We start from the raw sequence: 15,717 nt of genomic DNA, 5'->3' as shown, positions 1-15,717 counted from the left end.
ATTGTCCTTGTTAGTGCAGATTTTTCAGCAGATTCACTTCACAGAAATTTTTCTCACCCTCCTGAGACAGGTCACTAGAGCAAACTACACACCATGAACCTGGTTAGTTGATTATTAAAGTAATGTTAGTTTTAAAAAGTTAAATAGCGATCACATATGACAGTTTGTTACATATGATTACTTTAAGATATTTTCAAGGCTCAAAACTGTAATTTATTTACATGTTACATAAATATTACCTGATATACAGATAGGACGCAGAGATGACATCCATTACAGAGATGCTAACCCATAGTGTGAGCACATAGGGTACACCAAAGACTTCTCATCCATCAGTGTACCCCAGGATGCCATTATCTTCCAATCATCTTGGCTTAAAGTCTTAAAACATCTTAGGACATCTCAAGTCAAAGGTGACAGCTGGGTAGAGAAGAGACCCAGTCTGGAGCCAAAACTGAACATGTGGTACACTCTAACTGTCCTATAACATAACAAATGATGAGTCTTTGTTCTCTGTTATGTCAGCCAAAGCTTTCATCTAATGCAATTACTAAGAAAAAGCCCTGCAGGAATTCAACTCACAACCTCCTGTGTTCCTCCAGCAGCACAGTGTAACCTACTGAGAAAAGCAGCTAAGATACTTGACCCTAACTTTAGAATAGTTGCTAGACACTGCTATTGCAGAAAGCAAGGGTTTTGGCATTGGCAGTGGGAAAACTTGAATATAGTCTGTTTGCCTGCTGGGAGAAGTTTAGTTACTGCTGTATACATACATACATGTATGCTCTGATGCATAGCAGTCAGAACTTTGAGCCATGAAAGCTTTGTTTTAAAACGATGCTTAATCTGACAAATTAATGAAGTTTAACGTCATATTAGTCTGGCCAGAGGCACAGGTGAAAAGTAGGTGGAATACAGTTTGATTTAATATGAAAAGTTTCAATATCTTTTAATGTCAGCTATAAACCTGCTCATTACATCATCTGACTCGGAGCAGGGAGGACTGATGGGGAGGTTCAGAGGATGATGTCACCTGTCAAGATGTATTTGCCATCTGCATCTTAATTTTTATTAAATATTCACTATATAGTTTTCTATTTTGCATCTCTTTTTTTTTTTGTCTGCTACCATACACATATTTTTTACCAAATATTTCCTGTAAATCCCACAAGAACCCAACATAGGTGTCACACCACAATTATTCCAAGGGAACACAAATTCACACACAGTCACATGACTACACCAGGGTGTCTAGTCAATGTGACTTAGGGACTTCAGGGGGTATGGTCAAGGATAAAGCTGTATAAGGAACTTTCCAGTACATTTAAAGGTTTTGTGAAATCTGTGATAATCTCTTCTTTACCACCACTCATTGGTCTCACGCTGAAGGATTTTTGTCTGATGGCCGCTGATTACACTGTGATTCTGCTGGAGTCCAGTCCAATTTATCAAGTGTCTCAAAGAGGAATCCTTCAACAAGACTCCAAACACATTACCCATCCACTCAGTAACGGCCACATCAATGTTAGGTTCAGGTCTGCTTTGAGGTCTGATTGTGCTCATGGTTACACTGTGTGGTGAGGTCGGTTGAGGTTTAATGTTCGTCTAGTTGATATATAACTGACCTGCTGGACCTGGCCCTCTGGATCCCTCCTGTGGTTGTGTGGCTCTGTTGCGATTATGTTGGTGACGTTTGCCACCAGTTGAGCGGGTAGTGCGGATGTGCACTTCACTGACTTTGAAGAATGCCACCATAAAAGGCTGCTTCTCCAGTGCACCATCACGGCCTACAAGCCCCACCTCCTTGAAGCTGATGCTCTGTCCTGTTTGAGAGGACACAACACCTTAGAACTACAAAAGGTAAGATTTACCAATGTACGTTGATTTTCACAAATTCTCTAAATTACATTCATATTTTTCATTTAGTATTTCACTGAAGAAGTAACACTCTTAAATAACAGGTTAAAATTGTATGTTTTCAATTAACTATGGACTTATGTTTGGAAATTGTGTGGCTTGATGGCATCAAATCCCTTACCACTGTTGGTCTCCACGCTGACCTGCAGGCCCAGATTGTGCACTGGGTTCATCACCCACAGGTTGCATGTGGAAGTGATGTCAAACTCCAGCCAGCCTTCTTCAGCTGCCCTTAGCCTGCGAGACTCCAGCAGGAACAGGTCTGCCTCTCTGGGAGGACATGAAGATCATACAAAGAAAAAAATCGCATTGGATAAAAAAATAATAAAATGGGTTTTTAGCTACTTTAGATTTCAGTGATGTGGCAATTCCCATCCCCACATACACCAAAGGACCTGAGGACAGCATGAATTCAAAAATACATGAACACTGGCTGCATAGGCCCTGAACACTAAATCCACCAGTGTCTGGAGCTTCTGCACAAACATGAGGGCAGTAGTCGTACTTTGCTTGGACTCCCAAACAGCAGTATGGTAGAATCCCAGTCCCACTGGTGTTGGTTGCTGAGGATGCCAGATTTGGTGGCTAGGATGCAGCTGAGATGCTCAACCAGCTCATTGAGAGTGAAGTGGTACCAGTTACACAGTAGTTCTTTTCTGTCCAACTCCAACAATGCTGAAGCCAGCAGATGCTCCCATTCTCCTCCTGAGGTAAGAGGGCCCGGACCCTGACACTGGTGGTCCAAAATGAGGGGCTGCTGCGAATTTCAGTGGGTTAGCACTGGGGCTTTTGTGAGGGCCACCTTCAGTGGGAGAAGGTTGCTGAACATGCATCATTCCATTAAAATGGTTGGCCCTAGTCAGTCAAGCAATGAAAAGGGGTGGCGATGGTGGGCTGATGAAGTGGCCATAATATGAAACCAGGCCCAGAAAGCTCCACACTTTGCTGACAAATATTGGGGTGGGGTGGTCTCATACAACAGCCACCTTCACTAGGTTGGTGGGCACCCCACATTTGCTACCATCATCACACAGGGATGTTATCTGTCTTGTCAGCAGAGATCAGCCACAGCGGAGCTCATTGGATGGCAGTAAAATCCTTATGGAGGTTTGGGTATGTCTCTGTCAAAGTACCCACCAGCAGGTTGTTACAATACACAACACAACGTCTCCATGCCAAGGGCTAGCATCAATACGGGTGCCCAGCTATCCAAGCCAAAAATAAATGGATCCCAGATGTTGGCACGATAAAATGTGCGAACACCTTTTTTTTTTGTTCCCAACCCTGACTTACAACAGCTTTTTACCTGTCACTTTTTCCTACCTCTCTCAGGGACAGGGAAGAGGGAAGAATTAAAGCTTTGGATTCAGGTTAACGAGTATGTTAATATCATTTACAATATTTTGTGTGAATGAAATCAGGATTCACAAGTAGTGTGTCAAATAGGAAGAACAAGATCTATGTAAAATGAAAAGAGAGCGGAGGACATACGAGCAGACAGTGTGAGTAATAAGAAGCCCTGTCCACCCACTGTCCCTATACACAAGTAACATTGCAGCATCAGGTCTGTCAGACCTCCTTCAGATGCAACATCAAAGCCTCACTAAAATCCAGGTGTTTGGAGAATGCCCCTGCAGTCAGCCATCAGCAGCCCCTCTTTATTGGCCATTAATGAGAGTGTTTCTTTGTGTTTCTGTACGAGTCTCCACACCCTGTTTTCCCTCAAACACACATACACTCTACCCTATTGCTAAGTTCACACATTGGGGTATGGGCTAGTGTACCGATGTTGCCGCCTCATCATCACACACTGCTCGGCTGATGAAAGACAGCAGGGGTCCATCATAGAGGTGCCTGCTGTAAACTGTCCTACTGACTGGCTGCTTAAATGCCCTGGAATATTAAGGTGAAGGGTCAAAGTTGTGTTTTTTTGATTCAGTAAATGTCTTTTATACATTTTTTTAGATTTTAGATTTTTGGCATTGTAGTCCCTCACATCTCTAGCCTGCTCTTAAGGAAACCACCCCAATCAAATCAAAAGTAGACAGTGTCAGGCTAATTACGCACTCTATCATTTCAGTTTGAAGTCACAACAGGAGTCAGGATTTTACATAAAGAAGGGGCATGAGAAAGTTTGGCTTCTCACTGGCTGAGAACAAAAGTATAAATTTGCAAACTGTGGAAAATCTAAACAACAAAAGTATATCTCATATAGGTTATCAAACATCAGACTTCACTTTGAAGACTGAAGATAAGAATGTAACAGCAGTTACAAAAGTAATGTCATTTAAATGTCAGTAATTTTGCCAGTGGATGCATGTTGCATGTTGAATTCTCTCCTACAAAGGACAAACAGCATCGCAAGATCATGCACCATTCAGGGTGTAATTTTCTTCAAGGTAAAAAACCTGTCCTACAATAATAGAGACACTGAAGATATATGGGCCCTTTAATCTCCAAATATCTCCAAAAATAAAAGGGTTTACCTGCAGGCTAGAGAGCACAAACCACCCATTGTAGAGATAAAGGAATGCAGAAAATAAGTAGCTCTTGATACCCAGAGTCCTTGATACTCTATCAAGACCTTCTGACAGACAAATATACAGTGGCTTCAGAAACTAGTATAAGCAACAAAAAAAGTAAAAACGTGTTTTTAGAAATTTTTGGTAATCTATTAAAAGTCAAAATCTAAAAGTCTCTTAAAATTTAGTGTGTCATTATTTCTTCCTTTGTACCATAATTACAACCTGGAGTTATTCATCTGAGTAACCAGGCAAGAAGGGTCTTGGTCAAGCAGATGACCAAGAAGTCATTCTGACAGAAGTTCAGAGGTCATCTCCTGGATGGACAACCGTTCAGGCAGCGCTTCATCAAACTGGCTTATACTAGACAGAAGCCGCTTTGAGTAAAAATCATAACAGCCCAGTTGAAGTTCATCAAACAGCAGCTCTAATAAGACAAATATTCAAAACTATTCAAAACAAAGGTGCTGCTCATCACCTGCTAACACCATCCCCACAGTTTAGCACAGTGGTGACAGCATCATGCTGTAGGGATGATTCGCAGAAGAAGGGACACAGAGACCGGTCAGAACCGAGGGAAGGATGAATGCAGCCAAATACAGAGAGGTGCATAACCCAAGACTAGGCTGACAGCTCACCTTTCAGCACAAAAATGACCTGCAGCATCAACGAAGCCACAACAAAGTGTGCAAAAGTGAAGGGTTCTGAATATTCTGTAAAGACAATGTACCTCTTTCTTCTGAGGACCTCGGAGCACATTGGTTTTAGCCTGTGACTACAGTTTGAGAACATTTAACACCTAAAGCTGTTTTCCTTTCTTGATGTTATTCAACATAAAACAACAAAGATTAATAATAATTAAGTGTAATAGCTCAAATAAGTTTAGAATAGGATGTTGCTTTGCTGTACATCCATTGATATACATAATATACAGGACTACATAAGCCTAAAAATGTTTGTTGGAAATTTTCTTCATGTTAGTGTTGCTTCTCACGGGGAGGGCTTTCATAAAACACAAATATCATTCAGAAATCTTGTTGAATGTTTATCTACCCCTGCAGACGTAATGTAAATGTTTGGCCTATATTAGCTATGCTCATTTGGGAGCTCAAGTTGTGCTATTTCTGAAAGGCTTGGTTTTGCTTGATTTTACATTCTAAACATGACAAGAACCCAGAGTCTGTGTAATATACAGGGAGAATGAAAGAGAGAAATGAATGAGCGGGGACAGTATGGAATATATGTAGCATAAAAATTTAAAATTTTAAAGGAAATCAGCTTATAAGGTGGTTGAGGGAAGTAAGAGTGCCACCCTGTATTTCTTGCCTGTTGCAGGGATTCAAACGAGTTATCTTAAGAGCTCAAGTGTGTGTGTGTGTGTGTTACCTGTCAGGGTACTCCTTGACCACCTGATAGACTTTGATTAAGAAGGTGTCGTTGCGGAAGATGTGACTCACGCACTCCTTGTAGAGGCGAAACCCTGCTGCAGTGACAGCCTCACTCTTGGGGATTTGTGAGGGGTTGAACTTAAACTCCTTATGGTGACGCCGCTGCAGAGAAAGCTCTCTGTCGTACTCCACTGTGGAATTTAAACACACACAGAAACATATAGAGTCACAACATTATCCAGACAGGGAAAAAGGCAGGCAAGTTATTTCAGAGTGACAAGTGAAAAAACTAATAAAAAACTAAAAACTAATAATTATCACTCTGCATTTTCTTTTCTTGTTGAGCAGAAAATGTCAAAAAACTATTTTTGACTATTATACTTTTCACTGTCTCATATTTGCATTTTTTACATAATTTTCAGCTAAAATGTGCTGCGATCATAGACGCCTTTAAAACAATCACAAGCTCTATACTTAAGGTCTAATAGGTTTGTGGCTTCAAGTTTCCCTAAATAAACCCCTGCTATCATCAGCCTGAAGCAAAAGCCCGTGATTTGTTTTTGGTGGCAGCAAACATAAAAACATTCTTTGACCACTTCTGACCAAACCAAATGACACGAGCCAACAAATTCACTCCCTCCTGTGTTTTAAGTGCAATATGCACCATAATGATAATGTGCCTTCTGGTTGCTGTCTCAGCTAGAGGTTATTTTCCCATAGCAAATGGCCTGTAGAGTCAGTCTGTCAACTGACAACACAGAGCAAGAAGAGAGAAAAGAAAAAAGGGGCCAAGTTGGATGCAATTAGACGCCTGTGTACAGAAATATCTGTGCAGACATAAACACTAAATGCTAAACCTCAACTATGTGCTGTATTCTTCAAAACACAAAAACTACTAAGATAATTGTCTGAGGACTGAAAGTGACTGCATTACACTAACTTAAATACACTCATACACACTACCACATACCACCATCTCAGTTTATAGTATCCACCTGCAGAGGAACCAAAATCACACATTTGCCTAATGATGCAATTGCTCCAGTGTGCACAAGCTTAGTTCATGCTTCAGTCTGAGATTTATTCACCACTCTCATGTCTACACAGCATGAAGACTGGAAACACACAGAAACAATAAGCCTGAATCAGGCTGAAGCGTTTAACCTGCACAAAATCTAAAGTGTAAAAATATCAAGCTGCAGTTTGCACAGAGTTGTTTTAGTCTGGCTGTCTAACTGATAGTTTGAAAACACATTTTTCTGAAAGTGTTGCTTTTAATCTTTAACATATTGTACATCAATTGTCAGGGGCCAGCAGACTGTCAGCTAGAAATATCATCCTACATTAACCCAACACATGGCTAGATCATTTGTTTTCAACATTTTCATGCATATTTAAGACTACACATATCTGAGAATAACGGTGAGAGAAAACTGATGTCTATAAATACAGTATTTTAACTTTATATCGACAGGTTTATTTTATTTTATTTTGCAGATTTATTTGGATACTTTTACAGGCCACACTTGAGGTAACACAAATTAAGTTTTGTACCTGAGCCAGGCATGTTCAGACTTTCTGGTAATTTTATGATGTGGGGACCCACCCAAAATGGACCAATGACACATGTTGTTCCCCAGATCATGGCTTAAGAGAAAATTGTGTTGATGTGAGAACACTGGAACCAATCAGGCTCTCCCAAAAGCACCAGCCCCACCTTGTACCCACACCCAGGAAGGTCAAAGCGCCCCTTATCCACACTTATCCACAGACATTTCCAAGTTACATGCAGTAAATGCTGTACCTAAGTACCAAACCAAGAAGAGAAGTGGGGAGGGAAGACACAGTTTCATTGCAAATTGAAAAAGAAAGTTTCTGGTCCAAGCAAATTCTAAATATTGGAGCATCTCAGTTTACAGCAAAGCCACTTCTGCCTTCCGCTTCAAACACTTTCCACTGAAGCAAAGGAAACCACCTACAGTGAATCAGATGGTATTTACATCAGTGTCATTGTGACTTCTATCAGATGTGACAGTGACCATTTTAACATCTATCTCCACAAATTGCCCACACACACACACACACACACACACACACACACACATATAAATGCAAACTGTGTTGTGTTGAAGGATAGATCGATCGGCTAAGCTTGTGTCTGTACATAGAGGCCTTCAGTCAAGGTCATGGTCCTCTAAATGACTTTACAACACTCTCTTCAACACCCCAAGGCTTAAATACCAACAGCATGAAATTTTATATTCCCTATTTAGAAATCTACTGAGATTTTGGCACAGAAACTCTTTGATAAACGTGAAGACTAGAAGGAGTTTTATATATCAAACATTTATTGCCTTTGCTGTAATATGCATTAAATGTACAAAGTTCAGTATCAAACACCTCTACAAAAACGGTTTCTCTCATTTAGGGGCCTTTATGCTGTATTCAAGTGTGGATTCCCCTTTACTAGCTTTGTAGTCTCACCAGATAAATCAAAAATAAAGTCCAATTGGCCATTTAGTTAAGAAAGAGAAACAATTCTGCATACAATCTACAGTAAATAGAGTCTTTATAAATGTTTTTCCAAAGTATGACACATTGCAGCAGAGATAAATAGATAACTTTGACCCAAAAGATTTACAGCTGGGAGCTTGATGTTAAGGCTTTTTCTCCTCGATAGGCTGCTAAACTATCCCTAGCATATACATTCCTCTGACTTTTTTACAGCATTTTTTATTTTTATTTTGTGTAACCAGGACCTTGCCTGTTACGAACACACCCACACACAATCTGGGAGCTGTCCAGTATAGCTCCAGTCTTCCAGTAAGTGGCTCCAGTGAAACATCAAGGGTGTTAACAGCCTGGTCCTAACACAACCAGTGCAAGAGTAGAGTAAAATATTCTGGTCAAGGAGAAAACTAGAGGTGAAAAATGTATGCACTGATTTTATTGGGCTTTAATGAAATTCACAGCACATATTGCTTTAGCATTTATTTCCCTCACAGCTGAAACAAAATCTCAAGGCACCCCTGAGCTCACTCAGTAACTCACCAGCCAGTTTAGGCTCAAATTAATCATTGTCTTTTTATCTCAGAGGGGAATCATTGTAAATTGTGTCCAGAATGAGAAAAAAAAAAACAATTAAAACTGTAAATTATAAAGACAAATCAGATTGTGAGACACACAGTTAACATCTAAGTAGTTGCGTCTCCACTTTTTCTCATCTTGAAAGTGAAACTCACTCAGGTTTTGCAACTAAAATCAAAGGGGAATGATCACATGACACATGATACATGAGCTGACCTCTGTATATACTGTACTGTGATGTGGATGATTCAAATAGACATTAGCTCACAGGGATGGGAAAAGAGTGATTTGATACAAATGGTGCATGATGGAGTATTTATGTGTGAATACTAATCTGTAGGTGTATTTTATGGCTTTGCTTTATTACTACATTTCCTTTGGTGGTCACCACTCACGCTACAAAATACGCACAAACATAAAAAGATGACTAAGTCGGTGTTCTTTTGAACTGCCCACTATTTTCTCTTTCATTTTCACTCCCTTGAATGCACAGAGATTCAGTCAGAGTTAACCACAACCCTGACAATAGACGGGGATTTCTCTGATGATTCGCCTAAAAAATGGGAGTTAGTTCATCCCAAGATACAGAAAGACAGAAAGAGAAACAAAAGGAAAACTGAGAAGGAAGAGGAAAAGAAGTAAAACGATAGAGATTAAGAGAAACAGGAAGGAAAATATATAATCAAGGAGACAGAAATGGCTATGCAGTGTTTTTTGAGCAGGAATGATGTTTCAAATTGCATAAGCTGGATGGAAAGGATAATACAGCAAAAAGGATACTTTCTTTGTCAATATAAAAAAAGTTAAACTAACATAGAAAAATGTGTAACAGATGAAGAAGTGGATAAAATGACAAGACCAGATGAAGAAAGTCAGTAAGTTGTCACAGAGAGGAAGATAGAGAGACCAAAGGGACAAAAACGGAGGGAAAAAGGGAAATAAACATCTGTGATGCCATTAGAGGAGGAGAGACGGAGACAGTTAGTGACAGAAGGAGACTAAGATGGACGATTTTCAGATTTACTTGGACGGTTTCATAGGAGCTGTTCTCTTATTTCCACCTGCGCAACATCTGGCTCAGCTGTCCCACCCCTGCTGCTGTAGGTATTATGGCAACCCACATACAAGCACACACACACACAGACGCTGACCTTGGGAATCATTTGCTTTCACAAGTACTCATATGGCCCTTATATTCACAGTCTGCACATGCTGACTGGTTATTAGTGTATATGGAATATGTCGGCACATGTGTTTTACAATCTTTTTTCTAAATTCAGCACTCAATGTTTTAAAACCAAGAACATTCAAACATCAATATTTGGCAGAAAAATGGCAAACAGCCCAATATGTCAGTGACTTTAATCATATCAAAGAATATTTTGATAAATCCTATACTTGATGAAAATTACATCAATATGCTGCAGTGATATAAAAACTTAATATTAATGGTCCAGGTGCTGAAAAAAAGACGAGTGAAACGTTGAGTCAGAAGGTCAGGAAGAGGCAGACTGCATGAATGGACAGCATAGAAGAAGAAAAAAAAACCTACTCTAAAAGTGACTGAAAACCACATCTTCTGCAGTAAAAATGAAGAACAGCAGCAGCCCTTTAATAAACATTGAAAGTTTGTGGGGATTCATTAGCAAATGCTGGAATTATAATGGAAAAGTAAGAAAAGAGTTGAGAAAAAAAACAGAATACATTTGTTTTGGTTGTTGTGTGAGTTTGTAGCAGTGTGTGTGGTTATTATTTCATGCTGTGCTGTATTTAACTAGTCTTGTCCAGTTATTTTTACCTGCACCCTAAGTGTAACCACTAATTGAATTCACGTCCTACCCTTTTGTTGTGCAGTTGAGTTGTCTTTGATTTGTGATTGTAGCGAGCCTTCTATGGTCCTGTCAAAATAAAAGTGGAAAGCTGTCATCGATCCCTGTACAGGTAAGTGCTTGCTACAGTATAGTTGCACTGCAAAATACAACTTAGGGGTAAATTATATGTGTACTCAAACTTTGCTAGTTTTATACCTAAAGAATGATACTTTTTGCATAATTTGTTTTACACTTCAGGTCACAGGTGACCTTTCTGTATTTGACTTATTTCATCCTGACCAGTCTCTGTGTCGTATTCCCCACAGCATGATGCTGTCACCACCATGGTTTCACTGTAGAGATGGTATTATCCAGGTAATGCGTAGTGCCTGCAACAGTTGCATTTGTGTTTCATCAGACTAGAGAATTTTTTTCTTCATGCTCTTTGAGTCCTTTAAATTCTGTTCAACAAACATCAGGTTTGCCATCATGTGTTTTTATTCAAAGTGGCTTCTGTCTAGTGTCCTACCATAACAGCCTGACTGATGGAGAGCTGCTGAGATGGTCAGCCTTCTGGCAGGTTGTACATTTCTGTAAGTGACTTTTTTGTCCACCTCCCTGACCCCGTTTACTTGGCTGCTCATTTTGTCTGGATGGCCAAGTATCGGAAGAGTCCTGGGGGTCACAAAGTTCTTCTACTTCACAATAACTGAGGTCACTGTGCTCCTGAGAGCAATCAGACCTTGAAAACTGGTTACAGACTTTTGCCTTGATCTATGCTTCACCACAGTTTTGTCTTCAGAGAGTTGCTTGGACTTCATCACTTGATTTATGTCCCAACATGCAGTGTGAATTGACGGACCTTTTAAATAGAGATGTGTGCCTTTAAAACTATGTCCCGTTAATTCAGGTTGTCACAGGTGGACTCCAGTCAGATTATAGAAGTTTTGCAGTTTTGTAGTGTCACAGCATACAAGTCACTATGTATGCTACTTAAAATGCTTCAAGTCTATTTATCTATATATATATAGATTTGAAAAAATCTCCAGCATTTAGCAAACAAAATATAAAGTCTGGATTTCTCAGTGATGTTACTACAGATATTGTAATTTATTCACTTCTAGTAGTTTATTGTGCCACTGTCTTTACTGCTCCGATGTGATCTCCTGCTGTACATAGCTCTTATAAACCAGGCGCATTAAAATAGCTACTGGATTGCCTGAAAGGCACTCAAGATTACATTCAGTGCAAACAGCTTGCAACATTCCTGTGTGATGTTTTACAAGGCATCTAAGGTTTTGTCAAGGTCAGATAATCTCTGCCATACTTAGTAATAACTCTATCATTAATTGAAGGTTTATAACAGGAGGTGATCTACAATCTCCTGCAAGAAAGTCATGTACTAATATCTCCAGGTACCATTATAACCTCCACACATTCTCATTTTTCCAGAAAAACACACCTTTGTGTGCTACTACTAAAATGTTTGCACAAGACGTAAATCATAAGGAGCAGATGTTTTTGTTTGCTTTTTACCAAGAAGAACTTTAAGCCATACTTTCATGAATCTCTGTTCCTTCCAGGTCTATCTCATAATGCACATAAGATTGGATGTTGACATTTGGTGTGTAAATTTACACACTCACTATCTCACTTACTATCCTTGTAACAGACAAGTCCTTCTCTCTGTGTTTCCTGGAAGAAAAAGGTGATTTCAATCTCAGACGCAGTTGTACTAACATGGGAACTAGAGACCAGCATAGATGAAAAACAAGCAGAGATTTTCCAACAAAGACTCCAGTATCTTCTCAATAACAAATCTTTGTGGGGGGTTATTCATAAAGTATGCTAAAACTGGATCCCAAAGACCCTTGTAAAAATCTCTGCTTTATAATTAAATCGGTAATTTACAATTTCCTTTGACCCATAATGCATCTTAGGAAGGAGAGGCTATGAGGGTGAGAGAGAATGTGAAAATAAATACGGGGAAGAGAATGAAGAGCAGGAATATTTGCAAACACCCCTCAGTTAAATTTTTGCACACCAAGAACCTATCAACATTGCGGATGGCTAAACCAGTAAAAAAATGATCTGGATGTCCAAGGCATGAGAAGAATCCATCTGTGTTTATGTAATTACAGCCCATAATCTGTCTGGTTTTACTCTCAGACTCAATGGTTTCTGGGGATAGGTCAGAAATGTCTGTATTCCAGTTGTTGTTAATTCCTCCAAACTCCCAGCTAATTAAAGGTTTGGCCTGTCAAACTCTGGAAAGTTTTGAAACTGATACAACCACAAGTCTTCAGTGACCCTCTCTATTTCATTACAAAAGAAAACCACCTCATTAAGGGAAAATCTTTTCGTTGTAAACTGAAGAGTCTCAAGCACTGTCATCCATATCAATGCAAAGATTAAACATGGAAACAGCTGTTGAACTTCGCAAAACAGATGAAGAGATGCTTATGTTTACACACACACACACACACACACACACACACACACACACACACACACTACAGTGGTGAGAGCAGCCTGGGCTGTTGCCAGCAGGAGCTGTTAAACATCTTGTGTTGAGTATAGGCTGTTTGTAGCCAGGCAGCTCCTGGTGTTAAGGTACAGACGAAGGGTCTGAGAGTCCATTGGGAGTCATCATTAGCTTATAGCAAAGGTGTGTGTGTGTGCGCGTGTGTGTGTGTGTGTGTGTGTGTGTGTGTGTCTTTGGAGACTCATCCTGTGCTCTGATCTTCTCCCTTGACCAGCATCAAAGCCAACACACTGAGCTCCACAGGACCAGCCACGGGTCACTGGAGAGAGTTTATGTCTGATGTCAGCCACACAAACACACACACACACACCTCTAGACATTTTACAGTCATGTAAATGTCAGTAATTAATAGACACACTATCATTACAAGATTCCACACACATAAGGAAAGGAGCACAGAGGAGCTTACAGGCTATTGACACATCTAGTGACCCCTGCTATTCACTGTAACTGAGACGCAGCCTTGCACCGTCCACTGAGCTTGACAGATTCAAACCACAGATTCACCGAAGCCCAGATCCAACCAGCTACTTCGTCTTCACATGTGTGGATACTCAGGAACACTATCATAACATTCCCACATGCACTTTGTGATGCACTGCACACTCCAGGAGTTCCTCGGTGTGAGAACTCAGGGCCGGAGCATCAGTCCATAACATTAATATGATTTGCAGACATTCAAGCTCCTGTTATCAAAGACAGCAGCTGACCACTTTACTGTGAACCTGCAGCTAACCTAACAACCTGCAACAGTTTTACATAGCTGTCTATTTTACTACAAGCTTCATGAAAGCTTGTGTTTTGGCTGTATTTTCTGGGAAACTTGTTCTTATGCCCAGGAAGTAATGGGATTTTTGTTTCAGCAGGTTGGTCTTGATAAAAATAAGAAAGCTCTGACAGTTAGCATAAGCAATGACTAAGAAAGTGTGAAACACAACAATAAAACAATAGCAATAAAAATGTCATCAGCATAACCAGAATATCTGATCTTTAGATTGATCACAGAAATATTAATGCATGAATATCTTCAAATTCTCCTGAAAAACCAAAGTCTGAACAACCATGTGCTGTCTTCTAAAGGTGTACAGCCTATGTGATGTAGTGCTTCAGGTGTACTGAATTTTCATCATGGCAGATTTAACATTTGTCAACATCAACATATTTACATTCTCCAGATTCAAAGCACTTTAACACTCTGATAAACAAATCTAGATAACAACAAGTGTAACACATTTGGTGTGAATGCAAAAGCAGGATTCACACCACAAATACACCTAACTTTAAAAAAATCATATTTCATTTGTGGTGTCAGGCTGCATTTCACGCACACAGACACATCCACACACTCATTTATCAATAGCCTGGATGTCCAATATGCTTTTCTCACATTACCTCCCACAGATACAGTACATAATGACCTCACTGGAGAGGCATCCCCAGGAACAAAGAGCCCATTTGAACCATATAATCACATTTTTCTACAGTCATCATCCTCCATATAATCCTTGGAAAACCATTTGGGTTTTTCTAAAGACCCATCCAAAAACCATGACACATAATGTCAGACATAGTGTCCCAGGACACACACAAGCTCATACACATCCCATACAGAGAGTATTTTATTTCTGGTCCTTACCACCTTGGGCTCTATAACCACTGTTGTGCATCTCATAATATATGATATAATGAGGTATGGATAAACATTATCTTTTGAGGCTTTCAGCTAGTGTATCGGCTTCTGTGTGTGTGTGTGTGTGTGTCTAACTCTGAGGGTAGGCGGATAATTTGCTATAATTGCACTTCTGCTAGGGCTTTGCTAACAGATAGATATCCGAGGTATGACTGTTGGACTGTGCAGTATCAGTATTTTCCATCTTTGGACTGACAGCTGAATGATAGCAATCATCAGCTCTCTGTTGAGTCTCCATTTGGCCTCCAAGTAGCTGGACCTGTCATGCCTGTGTGCTAATAAGAGATTCTATTATCTTTTCAAGCACTATTACTTAGGATTAACATATGGACCCACTCAGCTGCATGGACCGTTGTTCTTGTTGTGCCCCCTTTCCTGTTCTTGCTGTTTTTCTCCTCTACAGTAATGAATTTGATCATAACATAGTTTTAAAGCTCAGGTAAGGCAAAGTAATGTGATATTACAAGAATAGGCAAGATAATCTAACGCAATGAGTCATAATATAACCTAGTTTTATGGTACAGAAGAATTTAACTTAGCTATGCACACTTTAACAGAACATAATACCACTTAGCGCAAGACCAGGTTATTGTAAAAGGTTTGGATTTTAACATCTGTTGCTGTTGCAAGAAGTTGATGTGACTGCATAATCAACGCCACTGTTCAGATCTAAACTACAGGTTGCTCAAGTAGATCTGTCATCATATTACAACATGGACTACTTCAGAAAAGACTATTTACTGACACATCTGCAGAA

General features: G+C 39.8%; 1 protein-coding gene across 1 annotated transcript in view; it reads right to left on the bottom strand.

Moving 5' to 3' along the window:
- The window catches only part of bmp6 (bone morphogenetic protein 6), a 40,965-nt gene that overhangs the window by 11,222 nt on the left and 14,026 nt on the right, over window positions 1-15,717 (bottom strand). Inside the window, exons 2-4 of the mRNA XM_026291859.1 lie at window positions 5,826-6,018; window positions 2,039-2,187; window positions 1,626-1,823 (exon numbers count right to left, since the gene is read on the bottom strand). Of these exons, the coding sequence (XP_026147644.1) occupies window positions 1,626-1,823; window positions 2,039-2,187; window positions 5,826-6,018 (540 nt within the window). The remainder of the gene's footprint in view (window positions 1-1,625; window positions 1,824-2,038; window positions 2,188-5,825; window positions 6,019-15,717) is intronic.

Source organism: Mastacembelus armatus, chromosome 20, assembly GCF_900324485.2.
Source record: "Mastacembelus armatus chromosome 20, fMasArm1.2, whole genome shotgun sequence".
Classification (NCBI taxonomy): Eukaryota; Metazoa; Chordata; class Actinopteri; order Synbranchiformes; family Mastacembelidae; genus Mastacembelus; species Mastacembelus armatus.
The sequence above is the reverse complement of the archived record's forward strand: the minus strand, read 5'-3'. Positions and strand labels throughout refer to the sequence as shown.